The sequence below is a fragment of the Salvelinus namaycush genome, chromosome 23, assembly GCF_016432855.1.
Source record: "Salvelinus namaycush isolate Seneca chromosome 23, SaNama_1.0, whole genome shotgun sequence".
NCBI lineage: Eukaryota > Metazoa > Chordata > Actinopteri > Salmoniformes > Salmonidae > Salvelinus > Salvelinus namaycush.
The window spans coordinates 44,038,298-44,064,258 of NC_052329.1; the positions used below are offsets into that span (position 1 = coordinate 44,038,298).

The following is a 25,961-nucleotide window of genomic DNA, read 5'->3' on the forward strand; positions in this document are numbered from 1 at the left end:
GCAGCTGTAGAACCTTTTGAGGATCTGAGGACCCATGCCAAATCTTTTCAGTCTCCTGAGGGGGAATAGGTTTTGTCATGCCCTCTTCACAACTGTCTTGGTGTGCTTGGACCATGTTAGTTTGTTGGTGATGTGGACAGCAAGGAACTTGAAGCTCAAAACTTGCTCCACTACAGCCCCGTCAATGAGCATGGGGGGGGGGGGGGGGCTCAGTCCTCTTTTTCCTGTAGTCCACAATCATGTCCTTTGTCTTGATCACGTTGAGGGAGAGCTTGTTGTCCTGGGCAGGTCTCTGACCTCCTCCCAAAAGGCTGTTGGTGATCAGGCCGTGCAGTCATGAGTGAACAGGGAATACAGGAGGGGACTGAGCACGCACCCCTGAGGGGCCCCTGTGTTGGGGATCAGCGTGGCAGATGTGTTGTTACCTACCCTTACCACCTGGGGGCGGCCTGTCAGGAAGTCCAGGATCCAGTTGTAGAGGGAGGTGTTTAGTCCCAGGGTCCTTAGCTTATTGATGAGCTTTGAGGGCACTATGGTGTTGAACGCTGAGCTGTAGTCAATGAATAGCATTCTCACATAGGTGTTCCTTTTGTCCATGTGTGAAAGGGCAGTGTGGAGTGCAATAGAGATTGCATCATCTGTGGATCTGTTAGGGCGGTATGCAAATTGGAGTGGGTCTAGGGTTTCTGGGATAATGGTGTTGATGTGAGCCATGACCAGGCTTTCAAAGCACTTTATGGCTACAGACGTGAGTGCTACGGGTCGGTAGTAATTTAGACAGGTTACCTTTGTGTTCATGGGCACAGGGACTATTGTGGTCTGCTTAAAACATGTTGGTATTACAGACTCGGACAGGGAGAGGTTGAAAATGTCAGTTGGCCAGCGCATGCTCGCAGTACACATTCTCGTAATCCGTCTGGCCCTGCGGCCAATTTACTTTTTGTATGATTTTATTGTCATTTGTTACCAATACAATTAACTAGTGGTTCCTCAATTAACAGTTGCATCATAGTGCGATATAGCGTGCACTATACAGTGGTACAGTACAGTGTGTTACAGTGCTGGCTGTTAATGCTTGTTCGAACCACCAGAAGGCATCTTTGAGCACATCTACTCCATTTATTAAAGAGGGCATTTGAAGCCGAGCAGAGATCATCATGCCATGCAATTGTGAATAAATGTCATGATTTAAAATTGAATTGAGCATAATTTGACCGGTGCAGTTTGAGATTATATATAAAAAATAAAATGCCTTTTACATTAGCCTATGTAGGCGTATATCATATGTAGGCGTATATACTATTGTACTAAAACATCCGTTAATACAAGTCCTTAAAAAATACAAATATGGGCAGAATATTGTATGAAATATTTCAAATCTGGTCAAATCTGGTCGTTTCAATTCATAAGTGACTCGTTCCATTCTAAATCAAATCAAATCAAATTTTATTTGTCACATACACATGGTTAGCAGATGTTAATGCGAGTGTAGCGAAATGCTTGTGCTTCTAGTTCCGACAATGCAGTAATAACCAACAAGTAATCTAACCTAACAATTCCACAACTACTACCTTATACACACAAGTGTAAAGGGATAAAGAATATGTACATAAAGATATATGAATGAGTGATGGTACAGAACGGCATAGGCAAGATGCAGTAGATGGTATAGAGTACAGTATATACATATGAGATGAGTAATGTAGGGTATGTAAACATAAAGTGGCATAGTTTAAAGTGGCTAGTGATACATGTATTACATAAAGATGGCAAGATGCAGTAGATGAGTACAGTATATACATATACATATGAGATGAGTAATGTAGGGTATGTAAACATTATATTAAGTGGCATTGTTTAAAGTGGCTAGTGGTACATTTTTACATAATTTCCATCAATTCCCATTATTAGTGGCTGGAGTTGAGTCAGTATGTTGGCAGCGGCCGCTAAATGTTAGTGGTGGCTGTTTAACAGTCTGATGGCCTTGAGATAGAAGCTGTTTTTCAGTCTCTCGGTCCCTGCTTTGATGCACCTGTACTGACCTCGCCTTCTGGATAATAGCGGGGTGAACAGGCAGTGGCTTGGGTGGTTGTTGTCCTTGATGATCTTTATGGCCTTCCTGTGACATCGGGTGGTGTGGGTGTCCTGGAGGGCAGGTAGTTTGCCCCCGGTGATGCGTTGTGCAGACCTCACTACCCCCTGGAGAGCCTTACGGTTGTGGGCGGAGCAGTTGCCATACCAGGCGGTGATACAGCCCGACAGGATGCTCTCGATTGTGCATCTGTAGAAGTTTGTGAGTGCTTTTGGTGACAAGCCGAATTTCTTCAGCCTCCTGCTGCGCCTTCTTCACAACGCTGTCTGTGTGGGTGGACCAATTCAGTTTGTCCGTGATGTGTACACCGAGGAACTTAAAACTTTCCACCTTCTCCACTACTTTCCCGTTGATGTGGATAGGGGGGTGCTCCCTCTGCTGTTTCCTGAAGTCCACAATCATCTCCTTTGTTTTGTTGACGTTGAGTGTGAGGTTATTTTCCTGACACCACACTCCGAGGGCCCTCACCTCCTCCCTGTAGGCCGTCTCGTCGTTGTTGGTAATCAAGCCTACCACTGTAGTGTCATCCGCAAACTTGATGATTGAGTTGGAGGCGTGCATGGCCACGCAGTCGTGGGTGAACAGGGAGTACAGGAGAGGGCTCAGAACGCACCCTTGTGGGGCCCCAGTGTTGAGGATCAGCGGGGTAGAGATGTTGTTACCTACCCTCACCACCTGGGGGCGGCCCGTCAGGAAGTCCAGGACCCAGTTGCACAGGGCGGGGTCGAGACCCAGGGTCTCGAGCTTGATGACGAGTTTGGAGGGTACTATGGTGTTAAATGCTGAGCTGTAGTCGATGAACAGCATTCTCACATAGGTATTCCTCTTGTACAGATGGGTTAGGGCAGTGTGCAGTGTGGTTGCGATTGCGTCGTCTGTGGACCTATTGGGTCGGTAAGCAAATTGGAGTGGGTCTAGGGTGTCCGGTAGGGTGGAGGTGATATGGTCCTTGACTAGTCTCTCAAAGCACTTCATGATGACGGAAGTGAGTGCTACGGGGCGGTAGTCGTTTAGCTCAGTTACCTTAGCTTTCTTGGGAACAGGAACAATGGTGGCCCTCTTGAAGCATGTGGGAACAGCAGACTGGGATAAGGATTGATTGAATATGTCCGTAAACACACCAGCCAGCTGGTCTGCGCATGCTCTGAGGACGCGGCTGGGAATGCCGTCTGGGCCTGCAGCACGTTTAAATGGGCCTGCAACACGTTTAAATGTTTTACTCACCTCGGCTGCAGTGAAGGAGAGCCCGCAGGTTTTGGTAGCGGGCCGTGTCAGTGGCACTGTATTGTCCTCAAAGCGAGCAAAAAAGTTATTTAGCCTGTCTGGGAGCAAGACATCCTGGTCCGCGACGGGGCTGGTTTTCTTTTTGTAATCCGTGATTGACTGTAGACCCTGCCACATACCTCTTGTGTCTGAGCTGTTGAATTGCGACTCTACTTTGTCTCTATACTGGGACTTAGCTTGTTTGATTGCCTTGCGGAGAGAATAGCTACACTATTTGTATTCGGTCATGTTTCCGGTCACCTTGCCCTGGTTAAAAGCAGTGGTTCGCGCTTTCAGTTTCACGCGAATGCTGCCGTCAATCCACGGTTTCTGGTTTGGGAATGTTTTAATCGTTGCTGTGGGTACGACATCGTCAATGCACTTTCTAATGAACTCGCTCACCGAATCAGCGTATTTCGGCAATATTGTTGTTGGACGCAATGCGGAACATATTCCAATCCGCGTGATCGAAGCAGTCTTGAAGCGTGGAATCAGATTGGTCGGACCAGCGTTGAACAGACCTGAGCGAGGGAGCTTGTTGTTTTAGTTTCTGTTTGTAGGCTGGAAGCAACAAAATGGAGTCGTGGTCAGCTTTTCCGAAAGGAGGGCGGGGGAGGGCCTTATATGCGTCGCGGAAGTTAGTATAACAATGATCCAAGGTTTTACCAGCCCTGGTAGCACAATCGATATGCTGATAGAATTTAGGGAGTTTTGTTTTCAGATTAGCCTTGTTAAAATCCCCAGCTACGATGAATGCAGCCTCAGGGTGTGTGGTTTCCAGTTTACAAAGAGTCAGATAAAGTTCGTTCAGGGCCATCGATGTGTCTGCTTGGGGGGGAATATATACGGCTGTGATTATAATCGAAGAGAATTCCCTTGGTAGATAATGCGGTCGACATTTGATTGTGAGGAATTCTAGATCAGGTGAACAGAATGACTTGAGTTCCTGTATGTTGTTATGATCACACCACGTCTCGTTAATCATAAGGCATACACCCCTGCCCCTCTTCTTACCAGAAAGATGTATGTTTCTGTCGGCGCGATGCGTGAAGAAACCAGCTGGCTGCACCGACTCCGTTAGCGTCTCTTGAGTTAGCCATGTTTCCGTGAAGCAGAGAACGTTACAATCTCTGATGTCTCTCTGGAATGTTACCCTTGCTCGGATTTCATCAACCTTATTGTCAAGAGACTGGACATTGGCGAGTAGTATGCTAGGGAGTGGAGCGCGATGTGCCCGTCTCCGAAGCCTGACCAGGAGACCGCTACGTTTGCCCCTTTTACGGCGTCGCATAGGGTCGCCGGCTGGGATCAGATCCATTGTATTGGGTGGAAGGCAAAACGCTGGATCCGTTTCAGGAAAGTCATATTCCTGGTTGTAACGGTGGTGAGTTGACGTTGCTCTTATATTCAGTAGTTCCTCCCGACTGTATGTAATGAAACCTAAGATTACCTGGGGTACCAATGTAAGGAATAACACATAAAAAAACAAAATACTGCATATTTTCCAAGGAACGCGAAGCGAGGCGGCCATCTCGGTCGGCGCCGGAAGTAACCTCTCCCATTCTCGTTCCATTCTCTTGTTGATATTATATCCTGGCCTTTATTTGAGATTATTATCATTTTAAAGAATGTATTTTTTTCATACAAATTAGTTTCAATCACCAATTAACTATTATGCGAGTTTGTGCTGGCTACTATCCAATTTAATGGCTCATCAAGGCGTGAACTGTGACCAACTACTGTAAGCCCAGTACTGTATTCTAAAAATAAAAAACACAGCATCTGCACTTACTGTAGTAGAAATATATTATTGAATTAGATTTATTTTAAAGACTGTTTCAAAGTGCAGATGTTTATTAGGCTACACAGTGTGACAAGAAAACAACAGAACAATGACATTTTAGATAATGGAGAGAAGGCCATGTCTGGACTTTCTCGGCGACCTCAAGTACTCATTTACTCTGTCTTTGATGTTTTTCTGGGTTGCATCGCTGGAGGGAAACTTTTGAGACAGTATTCATGATGAACACTCAGAGGTTCACTTGTAAGTCAAATTTGCCTCGGGATCCATACCAGTTGGTATTCTGTGCCCACTCGTGGTATCTCTTTGGTTCAGCATTATTGGAATAGCAGAACAGCATAATGGTCCGGATGGCCCTTGCTGTGCTTGGTGAGCAGTTCCTCAAGTTCTGGTGTCAGATGAGGAATGTAAATGTCAGGGTGAACCAATGACCTGACGAATCTGACACGGTTGTTGCCACGGTTGTTGAGGTGGAGTTCCAGAGATCAAAAGGTGTGGCTGATAAGGATCGTGACTCCAAAATCTGTCCTTTGGTCTGATGAGTCCAAATTTGACATTTTTGGTTCCAACCGCCTTGTCTTTGTGAGACGCAGAGTAGGTGAACGGATGATCTCGGCATGTGTAGTTCCCACCGTGAAGCATGGAGGAGGTGTGATGGTGCTTTGCTGGTGACACTGTCAGTGATTTATTTAGAAATCAAGGCACACTTAACCAGCATGGCTACCACAGCATTCTGCAGCGATACGCCATCCCATCTGGTTTGCGTTTTTATATATTTTTTTTTATTTAACAAGGCAAGTTAGTTAAGAACAAATTCTTATTTACAATGACAGCCTAGAAACAGTGAACAACTGCCTTGTTCAGGGGCAGAACAACAAATCTTTACCTTGTCAGCTCGGGGATTTGATCTAGCAACCTTTCGGTTACTGGCCCAACACCCTAACCACTAGGCTACCTGCCGCGCTTAGTGGGATCATGAGAAGTAAGATTCTCTGGTCTGATGAAACCAAGATTGAACTCTTTGGCCTGAATGCCAAGCGTCACGCATGTTGGTGGCAGTATCATGCTGTGGGGATATTTTTCAGCGGCAAGGACTGGGAGACTAGTCAGGATCAAAGGAAAGATGAACGGAGCAATGTACTGAGAGAACCTGCTCCAGAGCACTTAGCCCCTCAGACTGGGGTGATGGTTCATCTTCCAACAGGAGCACGACCCTAAGCACACAGCCAAGACCACGCAGGAGTGGCTTCGCGCCAAGTTTTGAACCTGACTTGAACCTGATTTAACAACTCTGGAGAGACCTGAAAATAGCTGTGCATCCAACCTGACAGAGCTTGAGAGGATCTGCAGGGAAGAATGGGAGAAACTCCCCAAATACAGGTGTGTCAAGCTTGTAGCGTCATACCCAAGAAGACTTGAGGCTGTAATCGCTTCCAAAGGTGCTTCAACAAAGTACAGAGTAAGGGGTCTGAATACTTATGTAAATGTTATATTTCAGTTTGTTATTTTTAATACATTTGCAAAAATTGCTAAAAACCTATTTTTGCTTTGTCATTATGGTGTGTAGTGTGTAGATTGATGAGAAAGAAACGAATTTAATCAATTTTAGAATAAGGCTGTAACGTAACAAAATGTGGAAAAAGTCAAGGGGTCTGAATACTTTCCGAATGCACTGTATAATAGCCCTACAGTTGGCTATGCATAGCCGAATCACGGATACCATCCAATAATGTATTTAAGAGTCTTGCCCCCCAGGCCTGCATCTTTTGTGGCGTGCTGTCGGGACCACCTTTGGACTAGTATAAATTGCTAATTGGGCCATGGGGTGGGGGCATTCCAATGAATTGGTTCCAGGGCTGTTGGAGCCGAATATGTTATATTTATACACAGCTTAAAACAACCCATTCTTTCTGATCGTCTTAAGCAGACACAGTCTCCTCTCGCTACAGCTCATCTCAAGAGTAATTATTATGTATATTATAATAAAATGACATATTTTTAGGGTGTTGATGCATTTTTCGTTAAGGCAAATCAGGTCTTTGATTCTAACTCTCCGCCAATGCGGCCGGGTAATCCATCAATGCCGCCTTGCGCCGGATATATGCATTAGCCGTTGCCTGTATCTCTGCCCTCTGAGAATGTTTCTCTTTCGCTGGTCTGCCTTCAATGACTCGATCTCAGTCTTCAAAGTTTTTGTCTTGATGGGGGTCACCTTGGGGTCATGATAGGGGCTGCACCAAATGATTGATGTATTATAATAATTGATTACGCTTATGTTGTATTAATAGAAGGGGAAGGGCTAAAGCAACTTGGACCTTTCCTATTTTGCAGAATTTACTCGGAAACATGCGTGCTATGTTCCCATTGTCAACTTCAGTCTGCAATTGCATTAAAGGTTTGATTGATTTACCTAAAGATATTGTCTGATTGCTGATTTCACCAATAAGCAAATGATTGACAAGGAACAAGGAACCTACCCCAACTGTCTGATCCATGTGGACCTTTATCAAATGACTGAAATGGTACTGCCCTGAGTCCCCAATCTTTGCTGTACTAAAGACTTTAAAACCTTTTTTCTATCTGGGATTGATTATAATTTGTTTGCCTTCCTTTAATATAATCAAATTGTATTTGTCACACAACAGGTGTAGGACCTTAACGTGAAATGTTTCAAGCCCTTAACCAACAATGCAGTTAAGAAAAGACTTAAGAAAATATGAACTTTAAAAAAAAACATTTGTTTATTTAGTAACACAATAAAATAACAATAACGAGGCTATATACAGGGGGTACCGGTACCGAGTCAATGTGCGGGTGTACAGGTTATTCGAGGTAATTGACGTAATATACAATATGTAATTCAGCAGGTTAAACCCATTCATTCAGAAAGTTAAAACCTCGCTCAGATGACTGACCGCAGCAAATATCGGTAGCCTGAACTGTAGCACAAATTGTCGGTAGGTGCATCCGATTCAGCTGCCCTGTGCGCCGGGTGTTTGAAGGTACAAACTCTGCCTTCCCGGCGGGCCCGGAGAGCAAATAAAGTGCACTATAGGCCTACCGCTGGCCAATCGGATGGCTCAGATTACCGTGTCCGCAATAATGAACGAAAGCTACAGCAAAGTTCTTGTCTAATGATGTTCTGTATTATGTTTTGTGTGGACTCCAGGAAGAGTAGCTGCTGCTTTAGCAACAGCTAATGGGGATCCTAATAAAATACCAAATACCAAAGTTGATATTGGGATATTTCAAAACGTGGTAAATCATGGTATTTCACGGAAAACTTCAGATTTTGCACGAATGACTTATGGGTGAAAGATGTGTGAAACCCCAATGAATGCACAATCAAAAGGTTCTACCCATAAAGATAGGGGACATTACAAGTGTTATCAGTTTAGAGATTGGTAAACAGAAAATATACCACTTACAACTGAAAGATGCGCCATTTAAGTGATAAAAAAGAAGACAAGAAATCATATCAAAAGTGATGTGGATATTGCTTTTTAACAGATACTTAGATTGAATATGTATACACATTGAAAGTGATTTGGTGTAGTGAAAAAGTGCCTTTGTAAATTTGTTCGTTGCACTCAGTAAATTGAAAATGTGCTTAGTCTGTTTAGATTTTTGTCCTTAATTGCGCCAAAGTGATTGAAAAGAACTGTAACACTATGCACGTGTGACAAGCAGAGCAGAACAGCACAACTAACGGTTGCTTGTCAGATAAGCATCAGCCAAGTGACTCCAAAGGTGTCTTAGCTTTCATGGTGTATTATGACACATGAAAACTTGGACAGACGGCCACCTCTTCTGCCCATTGAGCCAATGCTGCTGACCTGTTTCAAGGGAATTTATGTCTCTAGCAGACAACTCTGTCTGGATGCCTCACCTAAGCAATGTTGTGGGTGGTGCGGCAGGTTAACCTACGACACAGGTTGTGTCCCAAATTGCTGTATATAGTGCACTACTGTTGGGCCCTGGTCCCGAAAGGGAATAGCCTGCGTCACAGGAATAGGGTGCCAGGGCCCATTTGGGATGCAGACAGTCCTCTGTATATTAACAGAGTCTGCAATGTGTGTGTGTGTGTGTGTGTGTGTGTGTGTTACCTGTGCGATACGGTGGTGCTGCAGGTTGATGACTCTGGACACAGCCATTTGAATGCTGCCAAACACCGCCACCACCTCCAGGATCTTATCGTCAAAGGACGGCGCAGTGAACGTCTGCAGGGGAGAGGACATGTCATTTTTTAATACACTGAGTGTACAAAACATTTGGAACACCTTCCTGTACACACAGAGCTAACATTAATAATATACAGTACATGTCAATCTCTCCTGGCTCAAAGTAGAGGAAAGATTGACTTCACCACTACTTGTATTTGTGAGAGGTATTGACATGTTGAATGCCCCGGGCTGTCTGCTTAAACTACTAACACACAGCTCTGACACCCATGCATACCCCACAAGACATGCCACCAGAGGTCTCTTCACAGTCTCCAAGTCCAGAACAGACTATGGGAGGCGCACAGTACTACATAGAGCCATGACTACATGGAATTCTATTCCACATCAAGTGGAAAAGAAACTCATGCAGGCAGTGAAATCAGATTTACAAAACATATTTTTTTTAAAGACACATTATAGAACAGTGGGGATTTTGAAGAGAAACACACACAGTTGTCAGTTCATGTCAGTTCATAATGGTTTTAGAATTGTATAACTGGCTTAATTTTGCTGGACCCCAGGAAGAGCTGCCTTGGCAGCAGCTAATGGGGATCCATACACAATGGCACACATACACAATCCATGTCTCAATTGTCTCAAGGCTTAGAAATCCTTCTTCATCATGTCTCCTCTATTTAACAGTTGACATCAAAAAGGGAGCATAGCTTTCACCTGGATTCACCTGGTCAGTCTATGTTAGGTGTTTCCTAATGTTTTGTACACTAATTGTATATCTCACGTGGTTAGCCACACATGAACACAACAATGCTGACTGGGGTGATTGATGTGATGTGGGTTAGATTTGTGCTGGGGATATTCTGGTTATGTCGAGGGAAGGGGTTATAAATATTATTTTTTGATTTAAAATTGTTTTGTATTATTAGTAGTATAAAAACACATGGAATTTACATAGCACTTTTCAAAGACCCAAAGATACTTAAAACATGAAAAACAAAAATGTGGAGGAAACGTGTGAGTACTGTTACAATGTCATGTAATCTTTATGACCTTGTATTATTGTGTTATAAAAAAGATCCAGTCATAATGTAGTTACGAAACAACAACACAAAGAGAGGGTTTTGATGACACTTACATCATCCTCTTTAGTCCCGCCCCAGAAGTTGGTGCCGCCTGCATAGCTGGGGATGTTCAGGACAGCTATGCCCTGCAGGCTGGGGAGGGGGATAGGCCTCCCGTCACACTAAACACACACACACACACACACACATGATCATACTGTGACAGAAAAAAACTTTCTGCATATGCTCTGTTACAAACACCCAAAATCACAATAACAACACCAGACATTAATCGAAAAGTCCAAAAACGGAGGTGTCAATCCCAGATTGCCCTTTAAGGTTAGGGTCAGGGTTCGAGGGATGACAGTCAAGTCTCTTTAGGGTATGGCACACTGAGGCGCATCACACAGATAAAATAGTATTTGACGTACATCATTGTCCGTTTTCGTCTGTCGAAAGTACAACTCATCCCTGCTTTTTTCCCGGACGAGTTGCATACGTACAAATGTGGATATATTGTCTTTGTTGGACAAGTTTTTTTGTTGGACAATTTCAACTAATCTCCGTTGTCATTCATCCAGCAACGGATGGCACCCATTGAAAAACCATTGGCTCCACCCGGAATATTCAGACAAAATCTCAATGTGGACGTACCCTTAGTAGCACTCACTTGGTTATCATTGTTTTCTTACCTCCAGCAGTACCTTCTGCTCTAGGTTCTTGTAGGTGCGATGCAGCAGCTCTTTGGTACCCAGAACCCCGTACCACATCATGTTCTTGGTGCGACTCCTGAACACAGACCGACCCACAGCTTACCACAGTGGCCGAGCACACACACACACACACACATACACACACACTGTATACATAGAACCAAAACAAACACTAGGCTCTTTGTGGAAAGCAGCAGCACAGAAATGGAAGACATTGCTATTCTAAAGGACAAAACACACCGTGAGGACGAACAGTTTAAAGCAGCAGGTGAAAGCGGCCAATCACTGCTTTTAGCCGTAGGTCTTTGCGGTGTGTCTGAGCTACAAACGGTTTCTCCAGGATTTTGTGATTTTTTTGTTGTTGATATTTGCAGTCAAAAACGCTTGATTTTGCTGCGGCAATACAGACATTTTGCATAGCAATTTGCAAAGATTTTTGTCCAAATTCTCACGAAAATGGACTGACGTGGGACAAATTTACTACAATTCTGCACATTTTGCCTTGGCTAAAGCTATGATCTTATGTTCAAACATTAAAAGAAATTCAAAGTGGGACCCAACTGGTATGCCCTTCTTGCCCGGTCGGAATTCATTGTTTTTTTTAATTTTAATTTTCGATTCTTACTGACTGTCTAGATTTACTTTGGTGATTGTTATTTCCATAATATTTTCTGTATTCTTTGTGTTGTTTCAGTCATTTAAGTTTACACTGAAAGCATTTGTCCAATCGCCAAAATGTATTTCTAAATTGTTTGGTCTGTTTTACACAGACCCAGACTAGACCCCCTTGAGACCCAGACCCAAACTATCAAAACCCAGACCCTGTGTACTGAGTCCATGACCAGACCAACAATGTATTTATGTGGCCTCAAGACAAAGACCACGAGATCAAGACTACATCTCTGCTTACCACCCGATCCAGGGCTGGGTCTATCTGGTTTAGTTAGCCTCGTTCCTCAGTTACCTGCACTTCTCGGGATGCTCGTCCCGCTTATTGTTGAAGTCCAGTGAGATCTTAGCATCCAGGCCGATCCCAAAGTAGTTGTTCATCACACATTTCTCAGTGTAGCAGTCACTGAAACCAAACACAGTACAAGGTCACTCACGACTCTGGAGCAAGAGGTAGATGATGATGGGCTTAAAGGGATAGTTCACTTCAAAAGCATGGGGAATGCAGGGACATGGAAAGAGGAAGACAGAGTTCTTTCCCATGCTTTTTAATACACCACTTGCTGGTTCAATCCGTTTCCACTAGCATTTCTCCAAGCTCCAAAGACGCTGGCCAGGAGATTCTGGACGTTGTTTAATAACCAGCTAACAAACCTACAAATGGTTTGGATGAAATGACAACACCAAAGGTAAGTTGAAAATAAGCTAAAATCTAAAAATAAAAGTTAACTAACCCTTAATGCGAAGGAGGAGAGAGACTGAAACGTGGACACTCACAAGGTCTCTGGGTCACAGCTGAAGGAGTCAGCGTTGACCAGCAGTTTGCTGATGACCGAACTGCTGGAGAGGGAGCCAGAGATACCAGCCCTGAGACCTGAACAAACACATAAACACACTTAACACATACTGAACACTGACTGACAATTGAGCACAGAGAGAGCAAAATTATATCACAGGAATATAAAGTGGAATAGTGGAAAAAAATAGTAAAAATTTTGGTTATTTTTCGGTTTTTAAACTAATTGTCCAATGTCAGTTAAATTATTTGAATTCCATTTCATTCAGGGTTTTTCTGTGAGCTCAATGCACTGCAGATTCTCTAGAGATTAATCAGATCATGCCAAACTGTGCGATGTAATAGGGAGTTGTAGTTTCCAACAGGCCAATGTTCTACATAATTAAAGTTTTCTGCGCTAAACTAACTACAATGACCATAATCCATAATCCATTGCGTGGCTACTTTTCCAGTCTGTGAATGCGGATCATGAGGGGATACATAGAGAGCATTTAATTTAAGTTTCTTCGCGAGGTATCTCTACCTGAAAATACATGATCTAAGTAATTGATAGTTGGTATTCAGCAGTCATAAAATTATGGCTTATTTACTTTGAAGAACTACCAAAATAGTGATTTTGTCAGACAGCCTAGGCAGCAGCTCTGTAGAGGAGATGATGGCTTGGAATGAAATCATCATCAAATAAAACAAATGTAATATACACAACAACTGAAACATTTTATTAATGTAAAGTTATTATTAAGTGATAATCAGTAATGGGCAGTCACTACCATCCTGGGACTTTTATTTATTGTTTTATTCTGTGTTTTTACAGCATTTAACCTACATAATGCATAGTGCATTTGTTTTAAAAAAAGTATTGAAACTAACAGAACCGACCTCAAAAAGCACTACGGTGTACACAAGTGTCCAAGGGGTCGATTTGGGATTGGGGAACTGAGGGCCCTCGGTACAGAGCTGGTGAGAACTTGTGCCCTTACTTGGGTAGAGGATCTTGGTGTTGAGCATTGGCATGCTCTCTCGACTTCCTGTCTGGGCAGGAAGTGACGCAGAGCTGCCCAGTGACAGGCTTCCTTTGTTGATGAGCTTTTCACAAGGAGTCTTGGACACTACGGGATCAAACAGAGACACAGAAAGACATGAGACACTGGGATGATGATTAAAAGCCCACTCCTTAATTTAAAAAACAACACACATTTAGAAGAGATAATCTTCAAGAATAAATGGGCACGCATCATTAATTAAAATTATCAATTTCGTCTGGGCTGTGTTCATTAGGGCATGCAACGAAAAACACTTTAAAAAAGGTAGTCCTTCCCTGTATCGGTCTTGTTTTCTTATATTTGGTACCAAATGAACACGACCCAGTTTAGGAGACTCAGGGTTCAATGACTGACCTCTGCGGACTGGATGGCTCCTGGTGCTGTTACAGGCGTTCCCACTGTAGGACGACTGCAAAAACAGCTTGACTTGCTCTTCCTCCTCCTCCTCCTCTGCCCCCAGAGCAAACACCTCCTGAGTCTGGGCATTCTGCTCGTCCACCGCTGATAGAAGAATAGAGAAGAAAACCGTTCAGCAACAAGAGTAGGTACAGTGCCTTCGGGATGTATTCAGACCCCTTGACTTTTTTCACATTTTGTTACATTTCAGCCTTATCCTAAAATGGATTGAAAAAAAAAAATCCTCAGCAATCTACACACAATACCCCATAATGACAAAGCAAAAGCAGGTTGTTATAACAAAACTTAAAAAAAAAACAGAAATACCATATTTACACAAGTTTTCGAAAGACAAGGGGTCTGAATACTTTCCGAAGGCACTGTATTTTGAAAAAGTACAGGAGAGATTAAACCCCTCTTTTTTTCTTTAACTAGGCAAGTCAGTTAAGAACCAATTCTTATTCTTATTTGGATGAGTGTAGATAGCAACTATATTATCTCAGGGTTCGCGTACGTCTATTCCATTTCACTTTACTCAATTCAGGAAGTAAACTGAAATTCTTATTCCAATAACTATAATACGGGCGGCAAGTCTGATCTGAGTCATCGCTACAGGGAGTCCTGCTCTACTGTTGCAATGCTCATGGCTTTGATGTTTTTGGCTGTCCTCTGTCTTTATGTAACATGTGAAACCTCAAGTATGCCAAGTAGGTCAGTGTAGCCTACTATGTTTTAATGTTTGTTCATTTTTTAACCACATCAGACAAAAAATTTGCTTACAGGAAAAATAACCTTACTGTAATTCTAATTCCAATTTTCAGAATTGCTTTTCATGGAGGTTGGAATTGGAATTGGAAATTCAGTTTACTTTCTGAATTGACCCCAACTATGAACTATAAAACAGAAATAGCAGTAGGAATTGTAACATCTTACCTTTCTCAGTGTGCTCGATGATCTGCCTGATGGCTTTCTTCAGGCTGTTGGCTCTCAGCATCAGCTGTTCCCTGGGTTTAAAGATGGCCGTCAGGGGCCTGGGGGAGCACGGGGGGGCGGCGGGCGATGGCACCAGAACCCCCTCGCCCTCCTCCTGCTCCTCAGCGATGGTAGGAGGAGGGGCAGGCATCGTAGTAGACACCTGCGCCTCCTCGTTGAGAGTCTTCAGCAGTGAGTCCAGCTTCTCCTTCAGAACTCCACACTGCAACCAACCGACCGACCAATCAACACAGATCTGATTCACTGCATTAGTACAAACATGGCTGGAGGGAGTTTCCACTATATTTCCTATACCAATCATTTACATAAAATCACTGAAGGGATGTGAACAACTGCACACTTTGGGAGGAAGATGAGATAACTGGGACAAAGCAATGGTTCCTTGCAGCTTACCTTCTCGGCCATAGCCTCTGACTCCTCTGAGCTCTCCTTGTTCTTCTCGTAGGCCTTCCCCACTCGAGCCACAAAGTCTTTCACTGTCTCACACAGTACCCTATGAACATGCACAACACACACACACACACAGTCAGGGCAACGGAAACCTACACCTAACAATGCCCAGGATAGTGAAGCTGGACTAAAGAAACTGTATGGACATAGCAGGTGGGCAGACTTATTGAAGTTACAGACATACTTAGCCGAGGAGATGACCACTGAGTGCTGATCTGAAGTCAGGATCATGGACAGGTGGGCCGCCACAGAGTCCTCGTAGGTCAGAATCTGTTGCACCTGTGGCAGGTAACAATCAAGGTCGAAAACAGGCTATTCTTGAGGAAATGTGTCTTGAACTGCACAGCATCACCACATTCAGGGCATTCTGAAAATATTCAGACTCCTTCCCTTTTTCCACGTTCTTTTACGTTATTCTAAAATGTATTTATTAAAACATGTTCCTCATCAATCCACACACAATACCCCACAATGACAAAGCGAAAACAGGTTTTTAGAAACTTTTGGAAATGTATAAAAAAAAAAAAAAAAAATACCTTATTTATATTAGTATTCAGACCCTTTGCTATGAGACTCAAAATTGAGCTCAGCTGCATCCTGTTTCCATTGATCATCCTTGAGATGTTTCTACGACTTGGTTGGAGTCCACCTGTGGTAAATTCAGACTTATTGAAGTCAATTGATTGGACATGATATGGAAAGGCACACACCTGTCTATATAAGGTCCAACAGTTGGCAGTTCATGTCAGAGCAAAAACCAAGCCTGGAGGTTGAAGAAATTGTCCGTAGATCTCAGAGACAGGATTGTGTCGAGGCACAGATCTGGGGAAGGGTACTAAATTATTTCTGCAGCACTGAAGGTCCCCAAGAACATAGTGGCCTCCATCATTCTTACATGGAAGAACTTTAGAACCACCAAGACTCTACCTAGAGCTGGCCGCCCGGCCAAACTGAGCAACCAGGGGAGAAGGGCCTTGGTCAGGGAGGTGACCAAGAGCCGAATGGTCACTCTGACAGAGCTCCAGAGTTCCTCTGTGGAGATGGGAGAACCTTCCAGAAGGACAACCATCTCTACAGCACTCCACCAATCAGGTCTTTATGGTAGAGTGGCCAGACAGAAGCCACTCCTCAGTAAAATGAAAATTGCAATTGGCTCAGAACAGGGCAACACGGCTGGCCCTTGGATGTACACAGAAAGCAAACATTAATAATATGCATGTCAATCTCTACTTCATCACTACTTGTATTAGTGAGAGGTATTGACATGTAGAAAGCACCAAGCTGCCTGTTTAAACTACTAGCACACAGCTCAGACACCTATGCATACCCCACAAGACGTCTCCTCACAATCCCCAAGTCCAGAACAGACTATGAGAGGCGCACAGTACTACATAGAGCCATGACTACATGAAACTCTATTCCACATCAGGTAACTGATGCAAGCAGTAAAATTCTATTTAAAAAACAGATAAAAATACACCTTATGGAACAGCAGGGACTGAAGAGACACAAACATAGGCACAGACACATGCATAGACACACATGATAACATATGCACTATACACACACGTACACATGGATTTTGTGTTGTAGATATGTGGTAGTGGAGTATGGGCCTGAGGGCACACACTTAGTGTGTTGTGAATTCTGTAATGAGTGTATTGTAATGTTTGTAAAATTGTATAACTGCTTTAATTTTGCTGGACCCCAGGAAGAGTAGCTGCTGCGAAGGCAGCAGCTAATGGGGATCCATAATAAATACAAATACAAAAAGGCACATGAAAGCCCCGCTTGGAGTTCGCCAAAAGCCACCTAAAGAACTTTCAGATCCTGAGAAACAAGATTCAGAATGCAAAGCGTCACGTCTGGAGGAAACCTGGCACCATCCCTACGGTGAAGCATGGTGGTGGCAGCATCATGTGGTGGGGATGTTTTTCAGACTAGTCAGGATGGAGGGGAAAATGAACGGAGCAAAGTACCGAGAGATCCTTGATGAAAACCTGCTCCAAAGCGCTCAGGACCTCAGACTGTGGCGAAGGTTGACCATCCAACAGGACAACGACACTAAGCACACAGCCAAGACAATGCAGGAGTGGCTTCGGGACTGTCCTTGTCCTTGAGTGGCCCAGCCAGAGCCCGAACTTAAACCCGATCGAACACCTCTGGAGAGAACTGAAAATAGCTGTGCAGCAACGCTCCCCATCCAACCTGACAGAGCTTGAGAGGATCTGCAGAGAAGAATGGGAGAAACTCCCCAAATACAGGTGTGCCAAGCTTGTAGCGTCATACTCAAGAAAACTCAAGGCTGTAATCACTGCCAAAAGGTGCTTCAACAAAGTACTGAGTAAAGGGTCTGAATTATTATGTAAATATGATAGTTTTTTTAAATTTTAATACATTTCTAAACATTTCTAAAAACCTGTTTTTGCTTTGTCAATAAGGTGTATTATGTATAGATTGATGAGGAAAAAAACGATTGAATACATTTTAGAATAAGGCTGTAACATAACAAAATGTGGAAAAAGTCAAGGGGTCTGAATACTTCCAGAATGCACTGTATAGTGTATTATAAATATTAGGGCTGACCCCATGGCACACCAGTATCACCAGTGGTACATTTACCGTTAATTCCCATAATTTCTAATCTACAATGTTTGTTTGGTTACCATAATTTCCATTAATACATTCAATGTATTATTATTACAGTATTTTACTGTTGTCGTTGTCGGAGGGACACGTTGTTTACAGAGCACAACCTGTGCTACACTTGTGAGAAACACGTTTGGTTTATTTCTTTTAATTTAAGAGTTGTTCATTTATTAATTGTGTTTTTTGTTTCTGATTGATTATTTTCCCTTACGCAAATACTGTAAATAGCCTACAACTGTATCTGTCTGGAGCTCAGGGTGTGAGAAACTCTGAGGGTCCAGGATATATACAATGTTGCAAGTTTGTTAGTACAAACTTTCTGGTTGGACCAAGTTGACCGTTTCAAGTTCCTTGCAGACAGGCCATGCGTAGCCAATACGATTTATTTTTATCAGGATATTTTCTACCTGCAGGCTTTGTTTTGTTTTATTTTGTTGGCTTTACGTAGGCAATTTCTTACATAGTTGGCAATGGCAATATAAGTTACTTTAAGATTTGAATAATTATAATTTAGATCACATTTTTATTAACCACATGACGATATTGCCACTCCTATTTGCCATATCTTCAATTTCAGCCTACTAGAAAGTGTGTGCCCTCAGACTTGGAGGGAAGTAAAAGTCATTCCATTACTTCAGAATAGTAAAGCCCCCTTTACTGGCTCAAATAGCCGACCAATCAGCCTGTCACCAACCCTTAGTAAACTTTGGGGAGAAATGGTGTTTGACCAGATACAATGCTATTTTACAGTAAACAAATTGGCAACAGACTTTCAGCACGCTTATAGGGAAGGACACTCAACAAGCACAGCACTTACACAAATGACTGACAATTGGTGATAAAAAGGTTGTGGGGGCTGTTTAGTTAGACTTCAGTGCGGCTTTTGAAATTATCGATCATAGTCTGCTACTGGAAAAACGTATGTGTTGTTATGGCTTTATACTCCCTACTATATTGTGTAAAGCCAGTGTATCTATGTAGGCGGATGACTATACACTTCAGCGACTAAAATGACTGCAACACTTAAAAAGCAGCAGTTAGTTTCAGAATGGGTGGCAAGGAATACGCTAGTCGTAAATATTTCAGAAACTAAAAGCATTATATTTGGGACAAACCATTCACTAAACCCTAAACCTCAACTAAATCTTGTAATGAATAATGTTGAAATTGAGCACGTTGAGGTGACTAAACTGCTTGGAGTAACCCTGGGTTGTAAACTGCCATGGTCAAAACATGTTGATACAACGGTAACTAAGATGGGGATTAGTCTGTCAATCTCTCATGGCTCAAAGTGGAGTAGAGATTTACTTTATCACTACTTGTTTTTGTGAGAAGCTGAATGTACCGAGCTGTCTGTTAAAACTACTAGCACACAGCTCAGACACCCATGCATACCTCACAAGCCATGCCACCAGAGGTCTCTTCACAGTCTCCAAGTCCAGAACAGACTATGGGAGGTGCACAGTACTACATAGAGCCATGACTACATGGAATTCTATTCCACATCAGCTAACTGATGCAAGCAAAAAAATACATAAAAATACACCTTATAGAACAGTGGGGACTGTGAAGAGACAGACACACATATACGCACACAAACGCTAGCACACGCACTTTACACACACGTACATTGTAATACTGTTGTATGGTGGTATTATACATGTTGTATTGTAGTTACAGTATGTAGTGGTGTAATAATGTTATATAATGTACTTTTTAATCTTTTGTTTAATGTAAGTGCCTTAATGTGTTTGGCCCCCAGGAAAAGTAGCTGCTTCCTTGGATCTCTAACAAATACAAATACAATGATTTGGAGTCACAAAGACTTTGTAAAATAAATGAAACTGTTTCACGAAAATGATTGGCACTCTAAATGGAAAAGGTTGGCGACCAGGTGTAGCATATTACCGGCAACTGCGTCAGCATAATGGCATTGTAGAATAATAGTGAAGACATCAAACTATGAAATAACACAAATGGAATAATCTAGTAAGCAAAAAAAGTATAGAACTAATCTAAATATATTTTATATTGTTCAAAGTAGCCACCCTTTGCCTTGATGACAGCTTTGCACACTCTTGGCATTCTCTCAACCAGCTTCATGAGGAATGCTTTTCCAACAATCTTGAAGGAGTTTCCACATACGCTGAGTACTTGTTGGCTGCTTTTCCTTCACTCTGCGGTCCAACTCATCCCAAACCATCTCAATTGGGTTGAGGTCAGGTGATTGTGGAGGTCAGGTCATCTGATGCAGCACTCCATCATTCTCCTTCTTGGCCAAAAAGCCCTTGCACAGCCTGGAGGTGTGTTTTGGGTCATTGTCCTGTTGAAAAACAAATGATTGTTCCACTAAGCGCAAACCAGATGGGATGGCGTATCACACCATCACACCACCTCCTCCATGCATCACGGTGGTAACCACACAAGCAGAGATCATCCACTCTGCGTTTCACAAAGACACAGGGGTTGGAACCAAAAATCTCAAATTTGGACTCATCAGACCAAAGGACAGATTTCCACCGGTCTAATGTCCATTGCTCGTGTTTCTTGGCCCAACCAAGTCACTTCTTCTTATTAGTGTCCTTTAGTAGTGGTTTCTTTGCAGCAATTCGACCATGAAGGCCTGATTCACACAGTCTCCTCTGAACAGTTGATGTTGAGATGTGTCTGTTACTTGAACTCTGTGAAGCATTTATTTGGGCTACAATCTGAGGCTGTTAACTGTAATGAACTTATCCTCTACAGCAGAGGTAACTATGGGTCTTCCTTTCCTGTGCCGGTCCTCATGAGAGCCAGTTTCATAGCGCTTGATGGTTTTTGCGACCGCAACTGAAGAAACTTTCAAAGTTCTTGAAAGTTTTCCATATTGACTGACCTTCATGTCTTAAAGTAATGATGGACTGTCGATTCTCTTTGCTAATTTCAGCTGTTCTTGCCATTATATGGACTTGGTCTTTTACCAAATAGGGCTATCATCTGCGTACCACCCCTACCTTGTCACAACACAACTGATTGGCTCAAACGCATTAAGAAGGAAAGAAATTCCACTAATTAACAAGGCACTACCTACCTCATGAAGCTGGTTGAGAGAATGCCAAGAGTGTGCAAAGCTGTCATCAAGGCAAAGGGTGGATACTTTGAACAATCTCAACCACAAAATATATTTCGTTACTACATGATTCCATATGTGTTATTTTCATAGTTTTGATGTCTTCACTATTATTCTACAATGTAGAAAATAAGAAAAATCAAGAAAAACCCTGGAATGAGTAGGTGTGTCCAAACTTTTGACTGATACTGTATACATAAATGGCATGTAACTGCAATTGTACTCGAATTCAGCTAAAACTATCAGGATGTGTATGATTGAAAATGATGTAATTAACAAGTACCTCAGAGTCGTCGCTGCAATCCTCTGTCATCGTGGATCTGGAATATTGTTGCGGGAACTTGGTCTCGTACACCATAATACTCCACCTGGGCAAAGAATTTAAACAATGGATAGTTTAGGGGCTGAAAGTTTTCACCCTGACCTGACCAGGAGAAACTCCTGGACTAATGATAGCTGGTTTAAAGCTACAATATGTAACTTGTCACTCTCATTGAAAGCAAGTCTAAGAAGCAGTAGATCTGTTATATGTGCTCTATTTCAATGTTTCCCGTTCTTAAGTTTAGTTTTTGAGTCTTTTACTTTCGGTTTTGTACACCAGCTTCAAACCGCTTAAAATACAATATTTTTGGTTATGGAGAAGATATTTCACAGCGGTTTAGATGGTACTCTACACAATGATTCTCTACACAATGACGGATTGTTTTGTCACAAACTGAAATTAGGCCAACTGTTAGAATTTTAACAACCAGGAAATGGCGGAGCGATTTCTGCATATGGTTCCTTTAATTACTTATTTATAAAAAACAATGTATTTTTCTCCCCAATTTCGTGATATCCAATTATGATCTTGTCTAATCGCTGCAACTCCCCAACGAGCTCGGGAGAGGCCAAAACATCCTCCAAAACATGACCCACCAAACCACGGTTCTTAACACCCGCCCGCTTAACCCGGAAGCCAGCCACACCGAAGTGTTGGGTCGCACCACCGACGTGTCGGACCACCGAAGTTAGCCTGCAGGCGCCCGGCACGCCACAAAGAGTCGCTAGAGTGCGATGAGCCAAGTAAAGTCCCAAATTCTTATTTTCAATGACAGCCTAGGAACAGTGGGTTAACTGCCTTGTTCAGGGGCAGAACGACAGATTTTTACCTTGTCAGCTCAGGGATTTGATCTTGCAACCTTTCGGTTACTAGTCCAATGCTCTAACCACTAGGCTACCTGCTCTTCCTCCCTCTTCACCCCTCTCTCACCCGTCAAGCATGTTGGTGAATATTTCCCTCACCCCCAGTTCTCCTCCCTCCCTAAGTCTCTCTTTCTTTCGAGCATCTTGGTGATGTCGAGCATCTTGGTGCTGGCCCTCTACAGCGCCTCCCTCCCTCCCTCCCTCTCCTACCTGTCAAGCATCTTGGTGCTGGCCCTCTCAAGCTTCTCCAGTATTTGAGGCAGCTGTGCGTCATCGTCGCAGGCCGAGCCCCAGCCCAGGACGCGGGCAAGGTCATTTCCTGTCCCCAGGGGCAGAACACCCAGCTGGCACTGCAAAACAAGTGTTATCCTGTTTCAACTGACCCCTGTTACATTTAGCCTCATTCTCCCCAATTTAATCCTAATTCAGAAAACATGAATACAGTTTACTTATATAAAATCTTTCATTAGTAACTCCTACCATTTTGTTTTTGTCATAGAAATGCATATTGATGGTGATAGTAAGTATTTGTTTGAGCCATTATCCATTGAATGGTGAAATTACCTACTCATTCATTGACAAATGATACTGTTTTGATGGTTTCAGTTTGTTCTGTCACATGTATTATATGCTCCAGGATGTTGCAAAAGTCATCTTCTAGTTAAACGACAAATGATACTGCTTTGACGAGTTATTTTATCTGTTAGTGCATTTTGAAAGAGAAATGTGCTGTTTTGGCAAACACACTTCAGTTTAGTGGGCTGTGGTAACTGTTTTGCAAGAGTGAACCCTGTTTCGAGAAAAGTGTTCATGCAATCGAGAAAAACGAACACATGTAACACACAGCCTGGTAAGCCAGGACTGTGTGTACTTTACAACCAGCAGAGGGCAGTGTCTGTCTGTTTATCTGTCAATCTAACAACTAATAGAGGCAGGCAGTGTGACAAAACGGTATCTTTGTTACTAGATTGTTGAAAGTGGGACAAGGGAAACATGAGAGTCGCTGGCAGTAGCTAGAGCTGCCTGCTATGCTCAGGGCTTGCTTATGGATGGTGATAGAGTAACCAAAGCTCTTTCTCAATTTGTCTTTCCCTGAGTTCTCTCCTCACCTCCTTCCCAAAACCCATGTCCAATAACAAGAGTAATCAAGAAAACACTAATTGAGAAAGAGCCCAAGAGTCAGTGGGTGTAGCCCAACTGTGGAAGCTTATTTTCAGCTCAGCGCAGGTGGCTGGGATGGGTTAAACTTGCTTGTTTGTGGAGCGTCAGAGTGTCGATCTCAGAGAGGACCCAGCCCACGCTGCCATCACCCCCACACACTAGGATCCTGAACGTGTCAAACTTCTGGAAGAGACGCAAACTAGGAAAGACACAGAAGAGAGAGCCCTCTAACGCAAGCAGCTATACACACAGTGCCGTCGGAAACACACACAGCCATGTCAGATGCATGCACGTACGCACGCACACAGGGCAGACTTACCCGAGATGCGGCCCCCCGTTCATGAGGTCAAAGACTTGGGCGGGATTGAGCAGCTGTTTAAAGCGGCGCAGGAACTTGATGCCCTGGTTGTCGCCGCTCTTACTGTTGACGAACACCAGGAGAGGGCTGGTGCAGGAGGGCGGGCAGGTGGCCTTCCAGAACCCTGAGGACCAATGACAGGCAGATGAGGAACAATGAGTACCAATGACAGGCAGATGAGGACCAATGAAAAACAATAACAGCCAGATGAGGACCAATGACAGGCAGATGAGGACCAATGAAAAACAATAACAGCCAGATGAGGACCAATGACAGGCAGATGAGAACCAATGACCGGCAGATAAGGACTAATGACAGGATGGACCCCTGTGCCAGGAGGGTCAACAAGGTCTGGAGTCGGGAGCTTTAACCGCTATACCAGACTACGGCACACACCTGAACTTCCATGGTCGGCTTCCCAGACACAGATTAATGGATATTCTCCATTGAGCATGCTTTTTAATCCAGGACTAGGCTTAATCTGTGTCTGGGAAACCAGACCCTAACATCTAATAAGAAAGAGCTTATTTAAAAATATTGCTATGTTAACTTTCCCAAAATGTCCTTTTTTTTTTTACAATTCTGAATTTCGTGCTTATTTCCTTCTGATTCCGGGAGTCTTCCAACCGGGATTCCTGGAAAACCTGGGAATTTTGCAACCCGAGGCCTAATGAACACTACCCTGACCAGTCACGCAGATCTCCCTATCTGTCCTGTTCATCTACAAACACAGGTGTAAAGGGAAGTTGCCCCTGATCTTAGGTCAGTTTAGCATTTTCCCCAATAATGGTTAAGGTTAGATCTGTACCTAGGGGAAACTTGACCCCGGAGAGGAAGTGAGGAGCATAACTGACCGTCGGAGTCGATGCTGTTGAGGGCTGTGGGGGGGATGACCGACACCTTACACTGCCCCAAGGGACACTTAGTGGACAGCTGCTCCTTACACACCATGTGCACCTGGACATCAACACGCACGCACGTACACTTTATTTTTAGGCACACTACACAGAGCATTACGACACGTATGTACAGTCAACAACCTGATAAGTTCAATGGCCTTGTGGCTGTACTGAAAGTGTCATAAATCAGTGTATGCAGAAAACAAAAATACATGAATACTGTATTGTGGCTGCTGCAAAGCATAGTAATGCAATTTGCACTTATCCCTCAAACAGATACCTAAAGACGCACCACCCAAATACGCTTGCAAGCACACAGACTCACCATGGCCTTGCACCAGAGGCAGCGCCAATCCTGCAGTCGGAGCACACTGCCACACGTCTTGTCACACACTGTACACTTAGCACTGACTGGCAGGTTGCCCTCCAGCCACTGGTGAGGCATAGAGATCTACAGTGAGGGAGAAGTCACGGTTATTATTTCAGTAATTACTTATTTCTGTCATCATTGACTTAATATGTTTCTATATTTTTGCTTTGCAAAAACGGTGGTTACACTTTTCATGCCAATAAAGCCTTTAGAATTTAATTGAGAGACAGAGAGAGGGAGAAAGAGGTTGGTGTAACGATCCTCTTCGTCTGATGAAGAGTAGTCAGGGTCGGACCAAAACGCAGCGTGGTAAGTGTCCATGTTAAATATATTATAACAGAACACGAAACAAAATAACAAAGAGAATGTAAGAAACTAAACAGTCCTGTCAGGTGAAAGAACACAAAACAACTACCCACACAACACAGGTGGAAAAAGGCTACGTAAGTATGGCTCTCAATCAGAGACAACGATAGACAGCTGCCTCTGATCTCAACCACACCCGGCCAAACACAGAGAAAAAGAAAACATAGAACACACAACTTAGAATGCTCACCCCAACTCACGCCCTGACCAAACCAAAAATAGAGACATAAAAAGGATCTCTAAGGTCAGGGCGTGACAGTTGGGAGAAAAAGAGGGAGAGGGCAACCATCCTTTGCCCATAGACAACAAATTGCACTCAAGGGAATATACACTGAACAAAAACATAAATGCGACATGCAACAATTTCAAAGATTTTACTGAGTTAAAGTTCATATAAGGAAATCAG

General features: G+C 43.2%; 1 protein-coding gene across 1 annotated transcript in view; it reads right to left on the bottom strand.

Annotated features, from left to right (window-relative positions):
* LOC120018468 (diacylglycerol kinase delta-like) overlaps positions 1 to 25,961 on the bottom strand; it is a 49,399-nt gene that overhangs the window by 13,337 nt on the left and 10,101 nt on the right. The window contains exons 4-19 of the mRNA XM_038961693.1: positions 25,145 to 25,270; positions 24,775 to 24,877; positions 23,882 to 24,044; positions 23,653 to 23,761; positions 22,612 to 22,751; positions 21,500 to 21,584; positions 15,643 to 15,737; positions 15,402 to 15,501; positions 14,949 to 15,210; positions 13,974 to 14,120; positions 13,557 to 13,685; positions 12,558 to 12,654; positions 12,076 to 12,186; positions 11,091 to 11,187; positions 10,473 to 10,580; positions 9,263 to 9,376 (exon numbers count right to left, since the gene is read on the bottom strand). Of these exons, the coding sequence (XP_038817621.1) occupies positions 9,263 to 9,376; positions 10,473 to 10,580; positions 11,091 to 11,187; positions 12,076 to 12,186; positions 12,558 to 12,654; positions 13,557 to 13,685; positions 13,974 to 14,120; positions 14,949 to 15,210; positions 15,402 to 15,501; positions 15,643 to 15,737; positions 21,500 to 21,584; positions 22,612 to 22,751; positions 23,653 to 23,761; positions 23,882 to 24,044; positions 24,775 to 24,877; positions 25,145 to 25,270 (1,986 nt within the window). The remainder of the gene's footprint in view (positions 1 to 9,262; positions 9,377 to 10,472; positions 10,581 to 11,090; positions 11,188 to 12,075; positions 12,187 to 12,557; positions 12,655 to 13,556; positions 13,686 to 13,973; positions 14,121 to 14,948; positions 15,211 to 15,401; positions 15,502 to 15,642; positions 15,738 to 21,499; positions 21,585 to 22,611; positions 22,752 to 23,652; positions 23,762 to 23,881; positions 24,045 to 24,774; positions 24,878 to 25,144; positions 25,271 to 25,961) is intronic.